General features: G+C 38.8%; 1 protein-coding gene across 1 annotated transcript in view; it reads left to right on the top strand.

The window, feature by feature from the left end:
* The window catches only part of LRBA (LPS responsive beige-like anchor protein), a 414,576-nt gene that overhangs the window by 31,176 nt on the left and 356,283 nt on the right, over positions 1 to 27,117 (top strand). The window contains exons 2-14 of the mRNA XM_074905922.1: positions 11,496 to 11,727; positions 11,862 to 11,962; positions 14,177 to 14,272; positions 18,113 to 18,234; positions 18,339 to 18,465; positions 19,698 to 19,817; positions 20,118 to 20,264; positions 21,134 to 21,331; positions 22,011 to 22,144; positions 23,406 to 23,514; positions 23,623 to 23,775; positions 24,789 to 24,957; positions 26,912 to 26,991. Of these exons, the coding sequence (XP_074762023.1) occupies positions 11,496 to 11,727; positions 11,862 to 11,962; positions 14,177 to 14,272; positions 18,113 to 18,234; positions 18,339 to 18,465; positions 19,698 to 19,817; positions 20,118 to 20,264; positions 21,134 to 21,331; positions 22,011 to 22,144; positions 23,406 to 23,514; positions 23,623 to 23,775; positions 24,789 to 24,957; positions 26,912 to 26,991 (1,788 nt within the window). The remainder of the gene's footprint in view (positions 1 to 11,495; positions 11,728 to 11,861; positions 11,963 to 14,176; positions 14,273 to 18,112; positions 18,235 to 18,338; positions 18,466 to 19,697; positions 19,818 to 20,117; positions 20,265 to 21,133; positions 21,332 to 22,010; positions 22,145 to 23,405; positions 23,515 to 23,622; positions 23,776 to 24,788; positions 24,958 to 26,911; positions 26,992 to 27,117) is intronic.

Here is a 27,117-nt window from a genome sequence, read left to right as displayed (position 1 = left end):
GGGAGTTGGGAACGGTCAGGGGGAGGGTCAGGGTTGGGCTGGAGGAGCTCAAGGGCTTTCCCAACCCGGATGATTCTGGGATTCTGTGATAACATAATCCCCCTCTGTGCATATGGCGTGTTGCATAAGTAGATTGCACACTGGCCTCTGTAGGAGGTGGCTCTCCCAGAGGAATTGGGAAACCGTGGTGTGAACGGGATGGGTAGAGCTGCCTAGCTAAATGTATAGGCAGATGTTGTATAGCTAAGTCAGAGTTACACTGTTTTCTATGGAAATGGAAAAAGCCAAGGGGGAGAAGAGTTGTCATACAAGGTGACCAAAAGAACAACTGGAATTTATTAGGAGAAGAACTTACCAGGAGAAGAGTGGGGATGTTATAAACAGGGGCGTATATTTGTAGGCAATAGTGATAACATATGCAACACTAGTAGTCTTTGTCTGGCTTGTGTGGGGGTGTTGTTTTTTCCCCCCTCTCCTTTATTGTTGTAACTATTCCTTGGAGACAATTTCCATTCAGTCATTGCCTGTATGCTGAGAAAAGGGACAGAAACAAATCAAGGCGGTCTAGAGCTTTAGAGTAATAGTAGTAGCTTCTGTACTAGGGGGAAAAAAACCCACCCAAACAGAAAACAATGTTGTGGCAAATCAGAGGAGGAAAAAAAAAAAAAAGCTTTAAAATGTTTTTGGAAATGTAGAAACCTAAGTCACTTGTAACAAATGTTAAGTGGCAGAGTCACATTTCTGTCATTGCTTTCAGTATTGCTTTGTGGGAATTGAGAGAAAGAAAATTAAAAACGGGCTAGAAAAAATTACCTATTTCTTCTGGTGTAGTTAGTAGAAATCATCAGTTTAGCAATGGCAGTCTTGCAGTTACAAAAGCCCAGGTGGATGGAGGTTGGCTGAACACGGTTGTGAGTGAAGAGTGTGATTGCTGCCTTGGCTCTTGCCCCTGTGAGCAGTATGGATGTGCTGGCTAAACTTCTTGGTGTGGACATGGCTTAGATCAAAAAGCAGAACTGAGCTCCCGTGCTGGTAGTGGGTCTTTGAGCTCAGTCAGGTGTTACTGATTCGCTGTTTGGTAAGAAAATGAATCCCTTAATCGTTTTGATATACCACTTGAGCCACTTGAGTCTTGTGCTTTCTTTTGTAAATATACTGATTATTTAATGCACTGTCTTTGAGTATATAGCTTTTTTAAACTCTAAACAATGTAGTGGCATATTTGGAGGAGGGTATCCGTGGAATTTGAAGGCAAAAAAAGGTAATTTCTTGGTAAGAATAAATGAAGGGCTGTTATTTATTCTAGGCACCCTTCTTTTCAAGCCAGGATCATTTGAATGGTCATTCCATGTTGATCACGGCTACAGAAAGTTAAAAAAATGGCAACGGGGAAAGCTGAGTATTAGGCTTACTGTAGTATGTCATTTAGTACTACTTACATCCAAACTCTTACCTGTCTCTGCTTGCACTGTGACAGCAATCGCTGCCAGTTTTGAGAAGGCAAGTGCAGTGTTTTCCAGTTGTTCTGGACCGAGGCAGCATCAGAAATGACAGAAACAGATGTGCTGGTTCTTGGTTTCTGTTGGAATTTGTAACCCGGTGCCTTTAGTTGTGCTGAAAGAGTCTGCAGCTCATCTGCTGAGCTATGAAGTGTGATGGCAGTTGAGGAGCTGGCACACATTTACTTTTAGCATGTGCTACACGAGGGCTGCGACTTTCAGTAGGAGAGGAAATACTTAACGTTATGTTGCTGAATCTCATAAAACCTGCCAGAGCTTTATAAGCAAACTGATCATTCACTCCACCCTTTATTCTTTCTTGACTTTTTGATCTTCATCTTATTCCTCTTGTAAGGTTATTCTTTGCTATTCTAACACAGTTCCATGTTTGGAATGTGTTCTGTTTTGTTCCTCTTCTGTGATTTCCTTTGTTCCTTTTGCCTTTCTGCCTTGCTTGTACTGTTATCCTCTAGTCTCTATAAGCTAGCAAACCACTTTGAAACGTGTTTCCTCAAATAAACTCATAACCTTGTTTTACTCCTAGAATTCCATTATTAAACATTTTTTTTAATAATGCACTTTTCAAGTATTATAAAGCAGATATCCAATTTAAGTCGAAAGTTAAAGTCATGTGAAGGAAGACTTGCAGGGTGAAAACTTCAGATATCGTAGAGTGGTGGTTTCCTTCCCCCCTTCTGCTCCCAATCCGCTGTCAAATACCAGTCAGATGTCTTGCTTCTGTAGAATAATATTGGGATTTATTGTCTGTTCTCTACATCAAACCTTTCTGAGTGCACACCCCCTCAGTAAATATATGTAGGCACCCCCAATCAATGTATATAAACATATAACTATTTATAAATTGTATACATGTACTGCAGTATTAGTCTGTCATGTACATGATAAACCATACAAAAGTAGAAGTTAAAAAGGGTGAGATAAAGATAAAATAAAAACTATTTTTAAGACTTTATTTAGTAATGGTGCAAAAGTATTTTCTTTCTGCCCCCCAGAGGATTGTCTTGCACACCCCCTGGGATCCACGTACCTCACTTTGGAGGCACTGGGAGACTTTCTGAGAATTATTTACTTTACCTTTTTTATAGTTTTCTTAGCTTAGGAAACTGCAATTTTCAGAAGGTCAAATGTAATATATTATTGTACATCAGTAACATGTTGTGGATATATATATTTTTAGAAGTATTCCTGTTCAGTGTATGTGGTATACATAAATATAATTGTGTAATTGTTTGTACTTCTCTATAATGGGAAGGGGATTACTACGCTTGTGATTTCCTTGTCAAATTGAAATAAATTCAGTAATTATTTGAATTGTTAGTAAAACTAAACATTTAAAGGAAGTATCTTAAAATGCTTTCTTATTGAAATATTATTACTGTCTTTGCACACCAGTTTGGTTTGAAGGAAGCCAGATATCTTTGGTAATCTTTTGTATTTGTTATTAGAAAAAAAAAAAAAAGCAAGCTGTTAGTTTTCCAGATGCTGAATACTAAGCAGATTAGAAAAGGTAATTTAGTGACAAGAAAGCCAGGTAAGTGTTTTTTTAGGTGTATCCAAATGTATTATTAGCCTTAAAATTTGTTTCTTACGCTAGTCGTTGCAAGAGAAGACTCTATTCTCTGGCAGAGGGAGTCAATCTACTTTGCCCATTTTAACCTATGTGGACCCTTATTTTTAATTATGTGTAAATACAGTTATATTTGCTCGGGTATGGTGTTAGTGTTGTATAGTTGAGGTTGTGTTGGTTTTTTTTTTTTCCGATTTGGCCTATAGGCAGAAAGACTTTGCTTCTGCCCGTGGCATACAATGTGAAGTGTCCTGACTGGTGGAGGTAAGCACAAGCAGGGCATTCTCTGTAAAGTCATCCTGACTGTAGGATTTGCTCCCCACTCGGAACTTGTTGTTGATTCATATGATATTAGAAATGTTATCTTTGGGGCTCCTTCCTTAAGATCTCTACCTTAAGATAGGACAGGATGCAGACCTGTGCAGCTTGGCGACTGAGGTATGGGCAGTCTGTTTTTCTCAGTGTGTAGTGGATTGGGTTTGTTTGCTGATGGGTGGTATCTCCAGGCTTGACAAAAAGTTACGTCCTTGATGAAGTTACATGTGTCTGGATCCTGAAAAAAATCTATTTTTCATATTCTTGTAAATACAAATAAAAATGTTAGATAACTTTTAGAAGTATAGCTAGGGAGGGAAGTACTGGGATAATGAAATGGACAGTATGGTACAGTGCTTTGCTGTGTGTGTTTCATGTATTTGAGTTTAAATTCAGAGTAATGTAACTCGAACTGACTTTCTACTGGATGTCATAAAATGACAGATTTCTGATTTTTAAAATGTCAAACCCATAAATCATTAGTTTGCTAAGATTGCACTAGCAAGCTATTAAAGAACATGGCAGTATTTACAGTAGATAAATGCAAATTTAAAAAGGTTCTCTGTATCATGGTTTAAATGATTTATTTGCTTTCAATGCACATATGAATCTGATGTGATGTAAAGATTTAGGATGTTTCATTTCCTGTATGGAGCTACAAATTTGCATATTATTAAACCATCTCTTGGAGTCATATCTTTCTTGTATGTCTTAAACAGTACCTCAGGTTAAGGTACACTGAAAAAAGTTAATAAAAACAAGTGCAGAATTAGTGCTATTAATATGGATACTGGAAAGATATGAATTTCAGCTGGATTTAGATATAATCTATATTAATATCTGTTGAGATCTGTAATAGAAGCCAACCTTGGAAAAGCTGCCAGGTTTTGTAAATATGCCTTTAGACACTATTTGGAGTGTGTTGAAATTTTTGTCTGGAAATTGATTTGCAAAAAGCCAGCTTGGTGTAGTCCTTTGTTTCCTCAGGGTCTGGAAATAAAGCTTGTAGTCCTCAGGAGCAAAGGGCATCAATGCTCAGTGTCGTGCTTCAGACAAGAGCTGGTAGTGAATCAGTTTTGCACCATCTCCTGGTTTCTTCTCCGAACTTGTCCAATGGCTGGCAGGCTTGCTGGGCATATCCACTGCTGGGTCTGTGTTGGGGGGTGGTTCCCTGGGCCCCTAGTACTCGTGCTTTGTGTCATGGTCTTGGCAATCTTCTTTTTATATCAGCTGTCCCATCTCTTGGTGGGTCATTAAGAGGAGGGTAAAATTCCTAATATTGGACTTGTCTGTGTCTTTCATTTTTGGAATCTGTTGAATTTCCAGAAGGGAAGACAGAAGCACTGTGCATGGTGGTGTGGAGTGCTTAACTGTGTTGAGTTCCAGCGTGGTATTTGTTTTTAATTTGAACAGTTTGTACTGAGATCATTTTTTGGAACAGACACCAAACTGATAAAGTAAATGTAGAAGCTTTTGGTCTTTTGTTGGGTTTTGTAGCATGAAATTTGACTTAGATCATTTAGCTTAAAACTGGGATTGTTCACTTTACAGGATTGAATTTCATTTTTTGGTATGTACGTAAAATTTCTAAAGGCTTTTTCTAAAATAGATTAAAACCCAAAATATATCAAATTTGAAATTGATAGTGCTGTTCTCCCTCTTCCTGTGTTTAAAAACATTGTGTAGAGCTAATTCTTCTTGTATTGCTCTGCTTGCACTGGGACTTCAGCTGCACACTACAAACTGAACTAACTGTCTTTAGCAAACTAATTTGGTGTAAAAATGCTTACAAGCGGAGTGAAGATACTAGGTTATTAGCTAGGGTCAATACAGCATCATTGATTACAGCATAATTATCTTTTGAAACTGGGGCTTTTTACCCCCTTCTGTAGAGAAGGAGAAACCCATAGGTAAATGTGCCACCATAAAGATGCTTCAGATCTATTGTACCTGCCTGGACAAGAATCTTGCTTTTTTACATTTGTTATTTTGGCTGAGAGAATCACTTTAATTTATACATAGACATGGTTCAGTGCCTTTTTAAAGATGAGGTGGTTTTTTAATGAACTGTGGTATGTGTCAGATTGACTGCCTAGGAGATATTTGCTACTCTTCCTGTGGAAATCGGGTAAAATTTATTCCTCCTGTAGTTAGTTGTGAAGTCGAAGAAACTCCGGTTTTATATGAACCAATACTGAAATGTAAACTTTTCTGCTATTCTGAAATCTTATCCAGTCTTATTTCCTGGAGATAGAGCTTTCTTCTTCGTTGTGACAGAGCATGAGGTATAAGCTGCTGATATAAAGCTGTCTTGGGGAGGGAGAGAGATACTGTGCTGAGGCACTGTATTAAAAATACCTAATGCTGGCCTAACTGTTTCAGAGACAACGTTAGGTGGCAGTAGTAGACTCTTAACACCTTGTGGGTGCTTGTTAAATTTACTCTTAAGCAGTTTTACAAATGAGACAGGCTCGAAGGGTTTTATTAGAATAGAGAACATTCAGGTTGCATCACTATGAATGGAGGCAGTGGGAATGATTTTTCCTGAGTTGATCCAGCTTTGCTCAGTATTAATACAGTAATGAACAGAATCGTATGAAAGCATCAAGGTGAAAGTGGGTGCAATGTTGTTGTGCAATGCCACTAATTGATACGCCTGGTTAACACAGACCTTTCTATTTGGGAAGGGTAAATGAAAGTGTAGGCTCTGTTAGAAACTTAGCAACAGGAGAAGAAAGCAGCTAAACAAGAAGGCAATTTACTTTTTTGTGTGTCTTTAACATCCTTTTTCCCTTGGAAAATGAGTACTATTAGTGTTCTTTATTTGTAATGTAACTGTTGGATGGGGGGAAACAGGTGACTTCAGCCTGAGATATCAGCAGGAAAAGTGTGGTTTTCTGCTCAAGAAATACTTGTTTGCTCTTTGTCTGATTGTTTTGTTGTGTGTGGTGTTTTGGGTGTGGTTTGTTTTTTTTAAACATGGCAGAAGGCTGGTCCAAAGTTGGAGCAAGGTTAAAGAGGATGCTTATGGAAGAGGCCGGAGTAGAATCTTTCCTTCTGTGAAAAGAGTCAGTGTTCACTTGCATATTCATGGTCTCATGTTACTTTAAGCTTTGAGCTACTGCTAAGATAGCAAGTGGCTTTAAATCATCTGGGTCTTGCTGGAAGGTTATGACCTTGCTTTTCATGAGTGGGTCTTCCCACAGTTCTTTGTGTGTTGTCTAGTTTTTCTGGTTGCATTATAGCTGATATAGTGGCAATATATTGAAGAAAAAAAGGTTGACATCCAGGCTTTCTGTCCCTTTCTTGCCTCCCTGTAACCTCCCTGGCCCTGAGCCCTGTTTGTCATGATTTCACTGACTTGACGTTCATGCTAATGTCACTATTTGATATGCTTATCCAAACTATCAGTAGGCTTTCCTACCACATCTCCTCTTAGGACTTGTGTTTTTATATGTTCTCACCTCCAAGTGTTGTGTTAGTGATAAAAAAGACTGCATGGAAAAGTGGGGGGTGAGTGGCAGAGAGTGGATTGCTGCAATTTAGTATGTATGAGTTATTTATTATTTTTCCCTACCTTTTTCCTTGTCTGGTCTGTAGAGGCCTTCCCAAGTAAGAACCATCTTTTTATCCCACCCAGGATGTGTACCATGGTGTTGACTTTTTATTGTGTGCCGTCAGGGGATTTGACTGGCTTGGGATCACTCACAATCCCATGAGATCCTTGCCCTAAAGAGATTTTAGTTCTTCCCAAATCTTTGGCGTGCATTGATCATCAAAAATACATTCGTTTTGAGTTTCTGAATATGTGAAAGGGGATGGAGTTCAGGATGTGGGTTATTACTCTGGTGGAAGATAAGAGTCAGTGCAGGCAAAGAATATTGTTTATTGTTACTCCAAAGCACAACGGCTAAAATGAATTCCATCTTTTTTGTGTTTGTGGTCTCCAGAAGCTGTGTTCATGTTTCTTCATCGAGGGATGAAAAAGATGGGAGTTATTCTGTTTGTTTGTTTTTTTCTTTTTTTCACCTTGGGTTAATTGACCTCATGTAAAATTGCAGAAGGAACAGGACTGTTTTGATAACATAGCTCTTTTGTGGACAGAGGTAAAATGCAGGGTGTATCCAACCTTTAATTGTTGAAATGGCAAGTGGTTTAGCTTCAGCACATTTTTCTTGATGTTTGTCTTGTATAAGTACCATAGTCTTATATACAGAAGATTTTTGGCAGTTAGCAGCTTTGTACACACAGCTTTGGTTCTTGTTAAGTATAAGCGTTTAAAATGTCTGCTGAGACAGAGCTGGCCTATTTGACTGCATTTTTTTTCTTCACGGGATGGGCATTTTCCATTGGACAGGCATTGTCCGTACTTGTTTTGAACATACTGAAGAAACAGTTCTGGGATTACAAAATGAGCATCTTGAGGAAGAGGGAGGTCACAGTTTTCTTGGTTAGCAGTTCTTTCATCCTGGCTTTAGGGAACAAAACAAGGACCTTTGTCTTGATGTGTAGGTTGTCTAGTAACCAGAAGGAAGAGGAAGCTCTGTAGAAGTGAAGTCTTTCTTGGAGGTCTGAGGTAAAACTATGGAGATCCAGCACTATAGTTCTCTGAAGTACAGGCAATTTGGTTTTCCAGGAGAAATGTTCATTGTGGTCTTGGAGGTGATTTCTTTTTATCTGTTATAGTTCATTGAAATACTTTTCCTCACATTGTCTTACAAGCTTTTGAAATATTTTATCTGCCACTGGAAGAAATTACTTTAAATTAGATAAATAGTTAGATCATGATTTTTTGTGGAAAGTGGAGCTTGACTGTGTCTATTCTGAGCTATTTTCTGCATACTGTAGTTTGGACGTTGCTCACCCGAAGAGTGTATCATCTCTTTTATATCTTTATATCACTTCTCTCATTTTTTGTTAGATGAAAGGTTCATTCGAAGACAGGTTTCATGTATTTAAATTTGCTTTTTATTTCTAGTTAGAAGTGAGGTAGGGCTATTTTACACTTAAAATTAGTTCTATTATGTTGACTTCTTGTTACCTTGGATCTCTAAGGGGAAAAAGAAAAAAATCACACACTGTCTAGGTAGAAATTGCTGTAAAGTATTCTCCCTGTTCTCAATCAGCTAAATGTAGAAACATTTTACCAAAAAGCTTGAGTTATTGGTTTAGTTTATATTTTTTTCAAAGGTAAATATAACTGGCAAAATGTAAAATTTGTGAGGATGTATTTGAACACTTTGAATACTGCACTTTAAAACCATTTCTGTAAGCTTATACTTAGGTGCTGAAGAAAGAAAACGTTATGCCACCCTGTAGGTTGCTATAAAGATTGTTTATGCAGCTCAGCATAGGACTTAAAATACGTTGAATTGGAGAATTTTGAAAAATGTACTGTGCGACACAGGAGACCAAATCATGCTAAAGTGCAAGGAAAGACTATACATCAGTTCAAAGGCTACATTATTCAAAAAAATACAACCATAAAAAAGGTAATAAGATTACATTCTCACACTTCATGGCTAGTAAGGTGCATTAAGCTGCTCAGATATTCATAACTTACTGTGACATTTGGGAAGATTACATTTTGCTGTGCACAGCCATTACTGCAGCTCAGATAATAACTAGCCAATGCATGGACCTGGATTATGATCCCTGTCATTGGAAACAAATTTGTGTTTTGAAGGTTGATCAGTTTCAAATCACCATTAGAAAGGGTTAATATGAAATACTGTGGGGTGTGTGGGTGCTTATGTGTATCTAATGGGTATGCATACATATAGTACATCAACTGCACTCTGCCTTTGGTATATTGCTTTCTCTGTCAGGTTTTTTTTTGTCCTCACTTTCCCTTAAAGGAAATGTTAAAATGGTAATTATTTCCACCATAGCATATTATTTCTAGAATGTACTTGCTGAAATGCTTATGTTTGCAGATTAGATTGGAAACCTAATTTGACAGCTTCCTGGATGGGTGGTTACTGATAATAGTGTATCTAGCCAAAAATGAAAGATTGGTGGTGTAGACTATAGGGTGAAGGTAAGGTCACCTCTAGATGCCGTATATGGTTTTGGTGTGATAATTGATGCTTGACTGATAGTTAAAACCAAATGCATAAGGAGTTGAATTTCTTGTTCAGAATTAGCAGGTGTTTTGTGGCTAGAGTTTAACCTTCAGCTATTCTGTTTGTACACGGAATGCAGTATTGTCTTTGTTTCTTACCTTGGTGGTGAGAGAGAGAGTGGCTTCTTGAGGAGTACCTCCGTTTTGCAGAGGACGATAAATTCAGTGGAAAATAATGTCTTATCATTGGTTCTGTCATTTCAAATCTTTTGTTCAGGCTTTTTTTTTAAGGGTTGTGTACTACTTTCCTTTGCATTTGTTTTGGGAGAATTCTGTGTTAATTCATTCTGCTCAGCGTTCTCCCTTGAATTCTACCTTACAGAGCTTTCTCGAGGTAGGCCTCTGCTCTGCCTTGTGGAAGGGGAAAACTGAGTCTTGGACAACGATAATGACTTGATAGATTTGTTTGAGTTGACAGTGTGAGTTGATATAGAGAAGCTGGGAATATAATTCAAGTCTCCCCATTCAGTTCCTGCGGTTTCCCTAGATATTAAGGAAGCACCTGATAGTAAATTGCATAATTATTTTTCATGACCAAGAGTGGAGAAAATGGAAAAGTGTAAATTACTGTTTAGAAATTGTTGCCACGAGACATTGTCTATTCTGTCATAAAAGCAGTAAGTTTCTCTGCTTCTTGTGGTGGTTGGCATTACTGATTTATGCCCGGAAGACCAAAGATTGCTTCTTCAAAGTGACAAGATTTAGACACTTGAGAAAAATGTATGGTAATTCCAGTAGTTAATGAAGAGTGTATATTCTGTTCTGTTGGGTACATTTATCTGCAGATCCTGACTAGTGGAGAGAAGGTGCTGGAGCTAATACAGAAGCAAGTTAGTATATGCATTTTTGGCAGTTTTGACATGGTATGACTTTGGCAAGTGACAGTACCGAAGCTATTAATGGTCAAAGCCTGTGAAACGCACACCATGTAGGACAGAAATAATGTCTTTCGTTAGACAAACTTGTAGAAGTGAGAATGCGCTGAAATACTTTTGATCATAAGTGTGTTCTGATCGTTTGAGTCAATGCTGTCTGATTTCCCGTTTGCATGCTGGTATATAATGGGTGTTTCGACAAGCATTAAGTTTAATACAGTTGTTAAGTCCCAGAGAAGGTTAAAAAGTGGAGGGTGGGAATTGGAGCAGAGGAGTTAGGGTAGTACAATCTGTCTTTCCTTCAGCTGGAATTTTTATTTCATTGAGTACACAAATGAAAATGTGTGCTCCCCTTCCACCTCCTTGGAACGTGCATGTGTGGTTAGTTAGGGTGTGTTCAAACAAAGCCTGCATCTAGGAGACCCGAAATACTGCAGATTCAAGTGCCTGAGCCAAAGCATAGTCAAAGGCTTCAGACAATGCTGCTGTTTCACATTCTTGCAAGTATAATAAGTCTTTGCTTCCTATTAGTAACGCAACTGGCAGTTAACACTTAACCAGCTTTATTCAGTATCTCAGGAATGACTCTTAGCTCAGCTTTATATGTGGCAATATTTCTGATGTGCCTCGGGTTCTTTTGTCTGGAATTGCCCTCTTATTTGAAGAGTGTTAAGCACACGTGAAGGGGCGCTTTTAGGGCCACTCCAGGCCATTTAAACCGCCTTGGCTGACTTGTCTCTCGCTTGTTTTGGAACGCTCACCTGATCTCTTCACTTTTCAGCTGTGTGGGGCAGCTAAGGACATCTGTATCTTAAACTACCCGAATGTTCTTCTGCAGGAATTGTCTCATAGGAAGTGCCACCTCAGGGGGACCTTTGTTGAAGCTGCTCAACACAACTTGAAACAGAGGAAGAACAAGACTTGATATATTGATATTGGCCTCATTATGGGTTTTTTAGCTTATGTCTTTGTCAGCTTTCTACTTGCCGAATGAATGACTTTAAATGTGGAATGGTACTTTGATACATTAAGACAATTGTATTAAATGTTATATTAAAATTATTTTTTTTTTAAAAAAATCTTTTGTCCGATAGCTTGTTGGGGGCCACTTTGACTTGGAAATGAACTTTATCATCCAAGAAGGAGAGGGCATCACCTGCATGGTAGACTTGCTGGACAAGTGTGACATTACCTGCCAGGCTGAGGTGTGGAGCATGTTTACAGCAATCTTGAAGAAAAGTATACGCAATCTACAGGCCTGCACGGAAGTGGGGCTCGTTGAGCAAGTGCTCAAGAGGATTGATAGAGCTGACAACATGATTGCAGGTACAGTTTCACCCAGCGTGTGACCCACACTGTATTCCTTTTACGTAAAATCTCGTAGAAAGGCATATTAAATGATAGAAAATTTGACATTGCATTTCATTAAGTAATTATATTGCTGTTCTTTTCCTTTTCAGATCTCTTGGTGGATATGCTGGGTGTGTTGGCTAGTTATAACTTGACAGTTCGAGAGCTAAAGTTGTTCTTCAGCAAGCTTCAAGGAGAAAAAGGGAGATGGGTAAAAGAAAACAAACTTGAAACCATTTTTCTAGTGTTGTTTATATTTTTCCTAATGTTCTCAAGTTAAAAGGCTGTTTGATAAGCTTTATAATCAACAAATTTTAAATGTACCAAGAAATACAGGATGCTTTCTGGAATTATATCAATGAATCTTTTTACTTACAGGCAATTAAAATACAGAGAGTAGGATAGCGATGAAATTAAATTTCCTCATGGATCTGTGGATTGGATTGGTCTTTTTGAATACCTGAGAATAATATGGTGTCTCTCTAAGCAAGTGTTTTTATGCACATGTTTTAAATTTTGTAAATCCAGTTATGTGAAATTGAAGGAAAAAGGATTCGTTTTTTTTAACAAAAGAGAAATAAAAAAAGTGTACATATGCAGTTCAATGTGCTCCTGTTTTCACATTGTTCTTCTTTACCTGAAGACTGGAAAAAAATTTATCTAGATAGGGAAGTGAGATGAAATGAAATTGAAATGAAGGCAGTAATCTCCAGCTAAAAAATCATATTACGTGATTTCTTCTATTCCTGTGTGAACTAGAAGGGGAGAAGAGGGTCTCCTTTTACTGTAGAGAACCTCTTTCCCTAAAGCAAAAATGTGTATGTTGTAGAGGTCACCAGATAAAGTTTTCTTTAACACCAAATTGTTTGCTGGAATTGGAAACTTTAAACAATTGTTTTACCTGCTTTGAATTGTAATTCAGCTCTTTTTTATCTCTAAATACTCTGCCTAGTTTAGAGAAAAGGTAGCATGGTGTCTCTGTTGACTTCAAAGAATTAAAAAAAAAAAGTATTCAGTATGCACAAATAATATAGCAAATTTTAAAAGACCCTTTGAAATAAATAACTTTGGAGATCTTAACTTGTGCAAATAAAACCACTGAACTCTAACAGAGGGTTTAAACTTAATAATTGAACATGCAGAGTATATTTAAGCTTAGATGAATTAAAGTTGTCTCTGTAACATTAACTTTTTCATTTCCTGTCTGTGCTATTTGCATTTAATTTCCTTTCTTTATTAAAAACTAAATACAGAGGAAAGGAAGAGAAAAATGCCACAGTTGCATTACTAAGGAGTTGCACAACTCCATAAATCTTAAAATCAGCAGTGCTGTAAAGATACAAAGTCTTTGGCCACAACACAGGTTACCTAGTTGAATTCTGTAGTGCTGAAGACATCTAAGCAGTTCTTGGTGTTCCCTCCTCAATTTTAATTCAGATTCATGAAGCACTGTTTATCTGACTGTAATTTTGGTACATTTGAAATACTTGTAATGGATCACGCAGTGCTTGGTTTTCAGAGGGTGGCTGCCGGCAAGAGGGGAAAAAGGCCCTTTCAGGAAAAGATCAGAACCGTAGAAGTAGTTCATAACTTCCCGGCAGATCTATTTTTAAAGCAGTAAAAAAAAAAATGCACAAAACTGTCCTGTCACTCTGACCAGTATTTGCTCTACTTCTGTTGTGAACTTCCATGCTTGATTTGGAGTTTATAGTCGCTGAGTATTGCAACAAAGTCAGTGTGGAATTAGGGTGGTGGTGGGGAAGTGTGAAGTATCCACACTGAGCACTCCGTTTAGGTGCTCCAAACCACCCATGAGACTTGAATCTTTCTCTGTGGACTTACATGAAGGGATATATCTAACCAAAACCCCCTGAATCTAGTATATGACTGTAGTCCTGGTGAAAATAGTCCTGTCTGCTGATTCCTCCCGCTCCCCTTTGCTAGGTATTCCCCAGCTTCCTTGTGCTGGCACAGGTTTCACACAGCCACCATCCCAAACTGCTGTAACTGAATATTGGTTTGCTTTTTTCTTTCTGAAATTAATTTTCCAGCTGGATCAATTAATTTCCCTTAGCTCACTGCAAATACACACACACGGGAGCACTGGTGGCAATGAACAGATAGAGGGAGGAGTATTCAGGGTCAGTTTAGTTTATGCTGCATGAAAGTGGCTCTGGCCTTTTAAGCCCTTAATTTAGTTATCCAATGAATTGTATTTCAGTGCACTCCCTGGGTATTATATGAAGGTACCCATGTTTCTTTGTTAATGTTGTTTATTGAAAGTGCTAAGTCTCCTAGCAGAGTATTACTCAACCATGTGCAAAGCTTTAAAATGTGACAAAATTCATTTTTTGTGTGTATACAGTCTTTTCTTTCTTATAGGTGCATGTTATTTATTTACAAGTATAATAATTTTCTTTGTCAGCCACCACACGCTGGGAAGTTATTGTCTGTGTTAAGACACATGCCTCAGAAGTATGGACCTGATGCCTTCTTCAACTTTCCAGGAAAAAGTGCTGCAGTATGTAGATATTTTAAGTCTCTTGTTCGTTTGTTGTTCTATTATGGCCACCAGTTATTTTTGTTTGTGGTGTTCTTTCATCTCATCTGTCATTGTCATAGATGTATTTAACCAGATTTTTTTTCTCTGCCTGACACCTACGTTATGCCTAAATAAATCATGCTTATAATGAAGGTGCATTATCACTACAGAAGGACAAATACTGTTACGTAACAGATATAAATGAGGTGCTTTTTGATTTTTTTTTTTTTTTTTTTTTCCCCAGACTGGTTCACTTAAATCTTTTTGCAAGGAGAATCTGCCTGTTTTCACTCCCATATTTCTGTGGGAACGGTGCTTGTGTTAGTATCCAGTTTGTGTGAGAGTGACTTTGTGGTGGGTTGACCTTGGCTGGACACCAGATGCCATGGAGCTGCTCTATCGCTCCCCTTTCTCAGTTGGACAGGGGAGAGAGAATATAATGAAAGACTTGTGGGGTGAGATGAGGACAGAGAGATCACTCACCAGTTACTCTCAGGAGCAAAACAGACCTGACTTGGGGAAACTAATTTATTACCAATCAAATCAGAGTAAGGTCATCAGAAATAAAACCAAATGCTATAACACCTTCCCCCCACCCCTCCCTTCTTCCTGGGCTCAACTTCACTCCCAGTTTCTCTACCTCCTCTTGCTGAGTGGCACAGGGGGATGGGGAGTGGGGGTAGCCGTCAGTTCATCACACATTGTCTTTGCAGCTCCTTTCTCCTCACACTCTTCCCCTTCTCCAGCATGGGATCTTGTGCATTGGAGATGGATGAACTTTTCCCATGTGGGGTTTTCCCACCAGGCTTCAGATCTTCACAAACGGCTCCAGTGTGGGTCCCTCCCACGGGGTACAGTCCTTCAGGAACAGACTGCTCCAGCCTAGGTCCCCCACAGGGTCATGAGTCCTGCCAGAAAAGCTGCTCCAGTGTGGGCTCCTCTTCTTTGCTGGCTAAACAGGAGCCAGCAGTGTGCCCAGGGGGCCAAGAAGGGCAACGCTATCCTGGCTTGTATCAGCACTGGCGTGGCCAGCAGGGACAGGGAAGGGATCTGAGCCCTGGGCTCGGCACTGGTGAGGCCGCCCCTCGGTGAGGGGGTTCAGTGTTGTGCCCCTCACCCCAAAAAGGCCATTGAATGACTCGAGCGTGGCCAGAGAAGGGCAACGGAGCTGGGGCAGGGTCTGGAGCACAGGTCTGCTGGGGAGCGGCTGGGGGAACTGGGGGGGTTCAGTCTGGAGAAGAGGAGGCTGAGGGGAGACCTCCTGGCCCTCTGCAACTCCCTGCCAGGAGGGGGCAGAGAGGGGGGATGAGTCTCTGGAGCCAAGGCCCCAGCGCCAGGCCCCGAGGGAATGGCCTCAAGCTGCCCAGGGCAGGGTCAGGCTGGCTCTGAGGAAGGATTTCTGTGCAGAAGGGGCTGTTGGGCGTTGGAATGGGCTGCCCAGGGCAGGGGGGAGTCCCCGGGATCCCTGGAGGGGTTGAAGAGTCGGGCTGAGCCAGCGCTGAGGGATCTGGGGGAGTTGGGAACGGTCAGGGGGAGGGTCATGGTTGGGCTGGAGGAGCTGCAAGGGCTTTCCCAACCCAGATGATCCTGTGATTCATGGGTCACAGGTCCTGCCAGGCGCCTGCCACAGCATGGGCATCCTACAGGATCACAGCCTCCTTCAGGCACATCCACCTGCTCTGGCCTGGGGTCCTCTCCGGGCTGCAGGTGGAGATCTGCTCCACCGTTAAGAGGAGAGCCTGCTTCACCATATGCTTCCCCATGGGCTGCAGGGGAATCTCTGCTCCAGTGCCTGAAGCACCCCCTCCCACTCCACTGACCTTAGTGTCTGCAGAGTTGTTTCTCTCATGTATTCTCACTCCTGTCTTCCATCTTCTGTTGTGCATCACCTTTTTTCCCCTTCTGAAATATGTTATCACAGAGGCGTTACCAACGTTGCTGATAGGACAGCTCTGGCTAGCAACAGGTCCATCTTGGAGCTAGCTCTGTTAGACGTGAGGGAAGCTTCTGGCATCTTCTCACAGAATCCACCCCTGTAGCCCCCCAGGTACCAAAGACTTGCCACGCAAACCCAGCACAGCCTTACATCTGGAAACTTTTGCTAGTGAAACCATGGGAAGTGCTGAACTTGAAGTGGCCATACTTGGACCATTTGTTAGTTCTTTTAATAATCAGGTGATGAGAAAAATGTATATTATTTATAAGAATTCTCTGAGAAAATATGGATCCAAGACATGTATATGTTGAATAATACTGAAAGAGGATTAAATTTAACAATTCTCGTAATTGTTCAGGTAACTGGTTCATTTTCAAATTCTATGGTGTTCACTTGGAAGAGAATTTGAAACTAAATAGATAGTTGGAAAACGCTGTGCAGAACTTTCTGTAGGAATTTAGTGTATCAGCTCTTTTTCTCCTAAAATCTTAGGATGAAATCGTATCTTCAAACTTTCATGCTTAATTCTGAATAAGAATTTGAATAAGACTTAGATGACTCCAGTTTTCTTCACATAAACCCATTATCTTTCTGCCTTGCTGACTTGAGATTAAATTTCACCAACTTGATGACATAATATTTTTGGAATGAAAACTTGAGACTGAAAAATGCAGACTGCTAGAAAAATGCTTCTTCAGTATATGTTTATCATATGCAGTAGAACTTGGCAATAGACAGACATATTTTTGTTCCTTCTGGTTTTGTATTTAACTTCTAATTGTTGAATACTTGAACTGTATGTGATACTGAGGTGCCTCAGTAACCTTAATGTGAACATTCTTATATATTTTTAAATTAGGAAGTCTCAGAAATTAAGTATTTAATATAGTTACTCCAGGATCCATTGCGAGTTAAACTAAATGATAGTGCTACCTGTTCTCAAAAGTTGGGCTCAGACATGCAGACTGATTAGTTAACTGGTATAGAGAAGGATTTATAGCATTTTGTTTGGATGGGGATAGCTGAATGGAGCGTGGGAGCATAATAAGGAGTCTGGCGACACTCAACTTCTTTGATGTTTTTTGTTCATTGGTATTGATTATCTGGACAGCATCTTTGATCAGAGTTTATGGCAGTCTTAGTTGAAGTGTGTATTGCAAATCTGTGCAGCAAAACAGTAGAAAGTTAATAGTAATGTTAAAAAAAATGCCTAACCAAACAAAAGACTCCACACAGTAAAACTCCACTGTTCGACACAAAGGGCTCCGCCACACAGTTTATAACTTAAGAGCTTGTGAGCTAACATGGTGTTTGATATAAACATTTGGGCTGGTGGGGATTGTATTACCTTTCTTTTAAGGAAGTTTATAAGTCTGTGATATTCTAACTGGAAGGCTACATAGACATGGGTTTCAAGAGAGAAAAGAATCTGAAGTGAAATGTATAGGATTGTCTTTTTGTGGCCAGCTTCTTTTTCATAATCAGTTAATTTCCTGAGTACCAACACTATGTGAAAATAAGTTCATGAATCTGATTATTCTGTCAGGTTACCACAAAACCCAACTCAACTTGAGTTTGCATTTTGAGGAGGTTTTTCTGCTGTAAGGCTTCCACTGAAGCAATTAGTTTCTGAAATATAGGTTCCTAATAGTAATATTTTTTGATATATAAAGAGCAGTTTTTAAATATTTAGGTTAATTCAATATTTTCACAATGGAGTACAAAAAACACAGAAGTTAGGCCAGATTTTTTTACTATAGAGGGACTGTACTTGTTTGTTGTGTACACATTTGTAGTGTGTATCTGTAGTGTATATCTTCAGTTGTATACCCTTAGTATTCTGACGTTTATCTTTCTGCATGAATAACTTTTCCTTTGTTCAGGCTATTGCCTTACCTCCTATAGCCAAGTGGCCATACCAGAATGGGTTTACTTTCCACACCTGGCTAAGAATGGATCCTGTAAATAATATCAATGTGGATAAGGATAAGCCTTACTTATATTGGTGAGTATTATGTAAAACCGTATTTCTGATGTTCAGTTTCTATTAATTGTTCAATAATTTCTGCTTCCATCTGTGTATGTGCTGATTTTGTTCTAATTTGTTAGTTTTCGAACAAACAAAGGACTCGGTTATTCTGCTCACTTTGTTGGAGGCTGCTTGATTGTGACATCCATAAAATCGAAGGGAAAAGGTTTCCAGCACTGTGTAAAATTTGATTTCAAGCCACAGAAGGTGAGTAAAAATGATAAAAATCTTTCAAACAGATTTCATGAGTTTAAAAATGTCACCTAGGGGGAGTGTTGTAGGTAATTAATTAGGCTTATCTAAGAGCAGTTATACCGGAATGAGCAAAACAAATCTGTGTTCTAAATTCTTATTTCTTTGGAATTTTACTTGTGTATAATAAGAGGTAGAAAATGCAGTTTATCAGAAGTTTTATGGATTTGTGAGACTTGTGTGAGTTCTCTGAGAATTCTTAGTACATATACAAAGCTTGAAAGTTCCATGACTTAACGTTTTGGTTTTTTTCTTTTCTCCCACCTTCTCTGTTTATACTATGTTTTCTGCCACCTCCAGACATTCCCTCTTCTTTTCCTAAAGAGTTTTGCTAAGGCTCCTCTTTATGTCATTACTTACTTGATGTGGACAAATGCAGTGTTATTTTAAGAAAGCATGATTAAAACCCCACATTTTGTTTTCCTAATCAAGCTAGGACTATTAATAGGAGTTTGGTGGTTGTACATGTGGGAGAACAGATTAATTCTTGAATGTTACACTTTATATTCATTCAGGTTGTCTGGAAAAGAGTCTCCTTGCATTTGGTACTTTATGTATCTTTTTAAATGTCAGAACTAAAATATGAGTTGGTTATTATGGATGTTCAAGCCTTGCTTGCCTATTTAGTAGTATTATGTGATGTTGACAATAATTCCTTTTCAATTCGATGTTCTGATGTTTCTGGAGCAGCTGGTGTAAACATTTTGTGGCAGAACAGGCCTCCTTAGGAATTTCTTATCAGTAATCCCTTGCTGTAAATATGGATTCTGTTTGTGATAATTTGACAGGCACAGCCTTTGAAAGTCTTTAGTCTGGAGCCATCCTTGTTCTTTGGAATGACGACGTTTGCAGTAGTCCATCATGCTAAGAGTAACTCAACTGAAAGCTTATTTGCACAGTGGTTTCAGTGTAAATTTGGTTCAGCATTGCCATGAAGATTTTTTGAGTTTTGTGCCATAAATGTCTTTTAAGCTTCTGTGTCTACTTTTGTTGTGGGGAAAAAAAAAGGCATATTATCCCTTGACATAGTTATGCGAGAAAACTCACCAATGACTTAATCTTTTCTGAATAAAATAAATCTTTCAGTTTAAATTTAGTTCACATAAATAGTTGAATGTGCCTCACTTTAATGCATGATCTGCTTTAAGTGTCTATAGAATTGTATCAATTGTTTTCTTGTCATTTAGTGGTACATGGTTACTATAGTGCACATTTATAACCGCTGGAAGAACAGTGAACTTCGATGTTATGTGAACGGGGAACTGGCGTCTTACGGAGAAATAACATGGTTTGTCAATACCAGCGATGTAAGTAATCCCTGTATACTAATACCTGGAGTTGACTGTCTTGATGGATTAAATAGATATCTGTTGCCATTTTCTTAGAAATGTCTTCCATTCAATGCATTTTTAAAGAAACAAAATTAATAACTTGTTGGTAGAGGAGTAGATTTTTATAAGTCTCGGAACTTAAAATTTATTTCCGCTGAGACCCCCAAATGCTTGTTTATGTAAAAATAATATTCCCTGATAATATGTATATTCTTTGCATAATTTGCTTGTGTAGCCTAGATTAAACCCTCTTACTGGGTTCTGTTTCGTTTTCAGACATTTGACAAATGTTTCCTGGGTTCTTCAGAAACAGCAGATGCTAATCGAGTGTTTTGTGGGCAAATGACATCCGTTTACCTTTTTAGTGAGGCTCTCAACGCTGCTCAGATCTTTGCCATTTATCAGCTTGGCCTAGGTTATAAGGTATTTTAGAACTGATTGTGAAGTTTCCAAAGTTTAATTCCGATAAGACTCCTTTATGATGGGTTTTAGGAATGTTGTGACGCTTCAGTGTTGCTCTAAAAATGTTGTTACTGTGTGATCTTTTTATGAAACTCTTTCATGTTTCTTCTATATGCCTATGTATCACCTCACAAACTATAAGTCAGCATTAATTAATTTATTTAATGTTTTATAAAAAGTAGATTTGTGTTCCTGTTTCTTCTCAAAATTTCCACGGTGGTGATAGGGAGAGGGAGAACACTGTTATCTCTGGCTAGGCTCTTCTTCATTGAGGCTGAAAACTGTAAATCAAGTATGATGTATTTGTTTTAGAAATGTAGCTTTATAGTTGATTGTGCTAGTCAGTTTTCTTAATGTGTGAAGTTAGTGCTGAGGATTAGTTTTGTTGCAGTGATTTATTATTTGTTTTGTCATAGCCTGAGGGGCACTAATTGAAGACTGTTATTCCCTAGCAGCTGTACAAACATACGCTTAAAAAGATGGTTCCTATTCTGTCTGCTCCTCAATTATTAGTTCCCTCTGAGTGAACATTGCTGACTGTCATTTTGTTTCCTGGCTAATGTGTTTCTTTTACATTACCCACCATTTTGGCAATGTCACTCTTCAGGGGTCAAAAAAAAACCATCTGCAGTTCTAACTCTGTAAAACTGACGTTGAGTCAATGTTCTTATGAGACCCCTTCTTTCTGAAATATTGCTAGATTGAGGAAGCAACGTTGTAATCATTTTTTGGCAATAGTTGTGTTCTGAACCATATTCTCAATGTGTGTATATTTTTTTTTTGTTTGTTTGTTTTCTTTTTCCCTTCCTCAACCCTGCTCCCCAATCCAGGGAACATTCAAATTCAAGGCGGAAAGTGATCTCTTCCTTGCTGAACATCACAAATTGTTACTGTATGATGGCAAACTGTCCAGTGCTATTGCTTTTATGTACAATCCAAGGGCTACAGATGCACAGCTGTGTCTAGAGTCATCCCCTAAGGATAACCCCTCTATTTTTGTTCATTCACCACATGCCCTCATGCTGCAGGTATTACAATTTTTTCATCGATTTGTAGGGTACAAATGATTTCTGTTTGAAAAACCTAAAAATCAAGTTTTATAGGGATTTGGTCAAGATGGGGAACTGCTGATAGGTTGGGATTTTTTGGTTGTCCCCGCTACAGCCTCCCCTGTTTGTTGAATTAATGTGGATGCACAAGAACTGTGGGAAAAAAAGTTTATTTTATTGAAGTGACTACGTAAAAAAAGTCAGTATTACAAAGACTGTGTTAACTTTTAAAAAAAAAATCCCTAATTTCTGACATATGTTCACTCCTCTACAGATATTACCTATCTCCCATCCTTTGCCCTGTTGATGATACCCTTTTCTTCCCTATGCTTTGAACACCGTAATCTTTTATTTTATCAGAAGCTTTTCATGTGTTCTGTTCTAGAGCTTCTCTATTACTAAAGATTTGTTTTAGAGTTTGCAAGCCACCTCCTGTATATTCATCTGAAGGTCTACACTGTAGACTGTATCTAAAGCAGTAGGTCAGCCAGACTTGGCCATTTAGTGTGGCTGTGGCAGCCAGTTTGTACTTCTGGCCATTTTGTTTTATTTGATAGTAAATACAATTTTTATATGGAAGACATTTCAAACTATTTCTAACAAATCTTTGAAGAGTTTCTGCAGGAGATTTAAATATTTCTTAATTCTTCTTTGTCAGGATGTGAAAGCAGTCTTAACACATTCTATCCAGAGTGCCCTGCACTCCATTGGAGGAGTACAGGTACTTTTCCCTCTCTTTGCACAGTTAGACTATAGGCAATATTCATCGGACCACATTGACACAACTGTCTGGTGAGTGCATGTGCTTGCTTTGTTCTGTTCTTTGTTTCTTCTTAGGGAAATTACCTCACGCTCCAATAAGCGGTGTAGTGGTTTCAATTGTATTGTGCAAAGATGAATTATGTCTAACAACAAAAAGGTGGCCTTCTTACAGAACAGGACCTTAAAGAGAAGTGTTCATTTGTACCAAATTTTCTATGAAGGTTCACACAGAATCCAAGGTTCTACTTCACAATTTTTCTATGTAACAGAATTACAGACAATTTTCTTGAGCTTATTCCTGTGATGGAGAAAATCCACGGGGAAAGCTTCAAGAGCAACTCCAGAAAGGATGAATTTTTCAGCTACCTGAAGTTATTCCTTGGAATTTTTTATGGTTTTTTTTGCCTGCAGGCTTTTTGGAAGATACTGTTCTTCAGTGTTACTGCTGGGATTTTCCTCTGGTTTCAGCTCTGTTTTGACTCAGTCCAACTTTTGAACACCCAGGCACAGAAACTGGTGGAACTCCCTAATTAGAGTAGTATTAAAAGCGAAGGGATTGCTTTTTTAATACCTGGTTAAGTTTGCTCTGTTTCACTGCAATTGTAGTTTTATGACTGTTTAAAGATGATCTACATCTTGTTGCTAGGATGGGGTGGTCATGATGTTCCTTTGGCCCATTTGTACATTCCTGGGCCTCCCTTGAGCTGGATCAGACTTGGGATCTGTGCGAGGAGTCAGGGATGTGATTTAGTTGCAAACTGGCCCAGCAATAGAGGACTTTTCAGCTGGCTAAGGTCTGGGTTCGTAGGCCCCAGTTCTGTGACATAAGGGGAGTGGCATGAACGTTCCTTCTGGCAGCAACACAGACTTGAATTAGCTTGAACCAATAATAAATCTGTGTCTAGAAAAATATCACCAATATCTGCTCATCTGAAAGCAGTAGGAAGTGAAATAGCATTGGTTACTGATCTTGCAGAATTTTGTAAGTGAAGCAGAGGGAAGTACACACTTAACTGTTGCCTTTCTGCATTTTCGGAATGTATTTTCAGAAGAACTTTGCTATTGCATGGTTATCTCAGAATCTAGACTTTCAAGATAGAAATGCGTTAATTAAAAGCAAGAAGTTAGAGCTTTCAAAATTTAGTCTTGCTTTTTGTTTTAAAAATTCTGATCTGAGCCTTTGTCTAAACACATTAAATGTATCTCTGGGCTGTGTGATGGAACTGTTAGTACTTTGTCTCAATTGTAACCCTTTAAAAATTTTTCCTTAATAAAACATTGTATTTTCCAGTTCTACTTTACTGGCTTTCATCATGGAGTTGTTGAAGAACTCCATTGCTATGCAAGAACAGATGCTTTCCTGTAAGGGCTTCCTTGTGATAGGATATAGCCTAGAAAAGGTAAAGCAGGTCTTTCTTGATGTCTTACAGTAATGCTGAATTTTTTGGAGATAAATACTTTTCCTAGACTGTTGCAGGGCTGTTCCTTAAGCCGGCCTTCTTTTACAGTCTTCCAAAGCCCATGTTACCCGAGCTGTACTAGAACTTTGCCTTGCCTTTTCGAAATACCTGAGCAACTTACACAATGGGGTGCCCCTGCTGAAGCAGCTGTGTGATTATGTTCTCCTTAATCCTGCAATATGGATTCATATACCAGCACAGGTAAAATTGCTTATTCTTATGAATAAGGTATCTTATGATGTATCGATTTGAGAGCATTAAGACTAAGCCTGGACCCCAAGAATTGTAGCTCCTGGCTCCTCAGCAGAAATAATACAGAAACTGTTTTCAGACTCTGGTTTTCTGCATGTAGCTGTCAAGTTTTGCAGGGTGTTCAAGGGGTTTGGAAACCTGCAGTGTCCTGCAGAGCAGAGTTGGAAGTGGCTTCTGGAGTCCCTGACCCAGTCACTGACCCAAGTTTCAGTGTTGTAGATTGAGAAGAATTTTGGATGGGTTAGTTGGCAAAAACCCATCACTTTTAAGAGAAATTATCCTTGGTGTCTGATTTGAAGTCTTTATTTAAATCGACATATTCCCTGCAGACTATTTCTGTTTTGGTGAGTCTGTGTTCTCTGAGAGCGAACAGCTTGGATGGAAACTTTCCAGTTGGTTCTACTTGAAACCTTCTTACCAAATTTTTTTGATCCCCTCCATAAGGGTTTGTTTTGCATTTCAAAGACTGCGACAGCATTAACAGTGCTACTGTTGAAGTTGTCGTAAAACTTTTGCTTGCTACAGCTAGATTAAATCATTGCATATTAAAGTCATTATTTCTCAGAAGGAGGGAAAGAAGACATGTAAATAATTAAGCCTAGAATAATTATGCACCTTTCTATAGTACTTCATGTGTGACCCTGTTCTGAACAGAGAGGCTGGACTTAGATGATCCCCAGAGGTGCCTTCCAATCCCAACTGTCTATCATTGTGCGAATACCATGCTTTCATGCTCCTACGAGTGTGGACTAGCTTAAAAAACCCCACAGCACACTCCAGATTTAGAAATAAAATGAAATTTTTCATCGGTTTGCAGGGTTTTTAAGAGCTTTGCGACTGAGCTATGCAGAAAACCCCCTATTTCTTTAAGACATCTTAATAAAGGAAATTTAAGAATGCCGTTGTCTGTTGTGCTGCAGTTTTGCTGTAATGATTTTTGATCTCTGAATTGGGTGTTGTAGGTTCAGCTGGTACTGTACACTTACCTATCTACGGAGTTCATTGGCACTGTTAACATATATGGTGCGATCCGGCGCGTTGGGACGGTTCTCTTGGTCATGCATACCTTAAAGTACTATTACTGGGTAGTGAATCCTCAGGATCGCAGTGGTATAACTCCCAAGGGCATAGGTATGTATTCATTTCTACTCTCACAAGCTGGTTTGTTTTTAAAAAAATGTGTAGAATAGAACTGGAAATACTCCAGGAAGACTTTTGTTTTAATGGGGTGGGTTCACTGTGGCACTTTAAGCAGTGTGCTTTTGCCCATAGGATGTTCTTGAAAGTGGTTTTTTCACCATCTAATAGAAACTTTTTTTCAGAAGTCATATCTTCTGTCATCGAAGACCTACATGAATTAACACTAGATAGAAGTGATCAGAGAAATAGGAGGGTTTTGGAAGTGTAGAGCTGTGCCTGGGAGTGTGATCTCTTTAGGGAACTTGTTCAAGTACTGGACAGTCTCTGAATGCTTGTAAGATCTATTGATAATAGCAGTATAGCTGGAAACAAGCATACGGAGTCTGTCTGACAGGTGTAGGGATCTGAACTTGTTGGAAAAAATGCTTAATAAGCATGCTTAATCCAGACAGTGAACTATTGGTGAAAGAAGTAATAAGAAATTTAGAACAGATGTTTAGTACTTGACACAGAACAAGATCCTAAGAAAAAAAAAAACCAAAGGGGGTAGGTGCTTGCCGAAGAAATCCAGTGCTGTAAAAGGAACTGGGAGAAGTGAAATATGCACCAGCATAACACGAACACGTGCAGATGGAACTGACACAGATAAGGGAATTAATGCTGTTTGGAAGTCTGACTTTGTAACTCCTCTAATTGCTGTTGTGTGTTTCCTGGGGTTGGGCACACAGCCTTGGCAAAGGGTGAATAACCTACATCTCTACTCTCCCCTGTGAAGAAGAAAGGCTCTGGAATATCAGACAGAAGCAGGTGATGAGAGTTAGATGTCTTGGAAGCAAGTGCTCCTTAGATGTGTCAGACTTCCTGTCACCGCCGCCTCAAAATGACCAACCCTTCCTGTTAGAGGGTTGCAAAGATTGTTTTGTACTATTTTGCATCCTGTAAGAAGCAAAACGTGTGTGTTCTCCTTTCTTTTTATTACAGACAGAAATTGACCTTAATTAGTTTCTGAACTGGATTTATTGAGCCTGAGGCAAGTGTACGTGTAGGATGGGTAGTCTTACTAATGCAGTTTAACGGCTTAATTTGACTAGACCAGTCTATATTGAAAATGTTCTTAAACCAAATATGCCTGCGGGCCTATACTGTATAAAACCAGACCCCTATGATCACGTATATTTGCTAGTTGGTTTGCTCTTCGCTGAAGATTAAGATCGTAAGAACTGTGAACCTATGAGCAAATGTAAAAGCTATCCCTAGAAATGTATTTGCAACAGTTCATTTGCTTTCTGTATGAAAGCTCTTACTTGGCTTTGACATTTGGCTGCACCTGTTTTTTTAACCTTGCCTCTCCTGGGAACTGGTCAGTGTTGGAGTATTTAAAATGTTTCAGTGAAAGTCTGCTTTATACAGGAGTGGCAGAAGCAAGTCCTTCTGACTTTGTTAAGAAATTAAGTCATGGCTTTCAAGGTAGTCTTTAGGTATAGCACTGTAAGATTGATTTTCTTTCTGTTGTGTATATAGCTGATGTGTAATAATGGCATGTAGTTCTTCCTTTGAGCTTTAGCAAAACTCTAAAAGCAATTGTAAACTACAAAAATATGAAATCTGGAAATTCTGATACAAAGTTCTCATATCAGCCTTATTCCTTGCATGAAGTTGGTTCATAGATGCTGTAAGGAAGTGGTAAAATCATGGGAAGGCTTCAGAGGAGTTTAGAAACTCTATGGAATAAAAGTCTTAGTAGAAGCTCACTAGTTGGGCCTTTTGCTAATAAACAGTGATAAAACACATTATTGTCTTCTAGTCTGAAGTGGAGGAAATATAACTTTATTAGAATTGTTCCCTCTTTGGCCAGAAAAAGCCTTTTATTTTACTTTGTGACAATGCACACTATGCCAATAACAACTGCTAATTTGCATTTCATGTATTTACTTTTGCTTTGTAGACGGGCCACGGCCTACTCAAAAAGAGATTTTATCTCTGCGAGCATTCTTGTTGATGTTCATTAAACAGCTAGTGATGAAGGTAGGATAACTTTAAATTGTGATAGGATGTCTAAGTTTCCTTTCATAAAGAAACGCCTTTAGTATAGTATTTTTTTCTAAGCATGTTGAATTTTGTAAACAAGTAAGTAAACAGAAATACCATGTA

This window comes from Athene noctua, chromosome 4 (genome assembly GCF_965140245.1).
Source record: "Athene noctua chromosome 4, bAthNoc1.hap1.1, whole genome shotgun sequence".
NCBI classification, from domain to species: Eukaryota; Metazoa; Chordata; class Aves; order Strigiformes; family Strigidae; genus Athene; species Athene noctua.
This window is presented reverse-complemented; position numbering and strand designations above follow the sequence as displayed.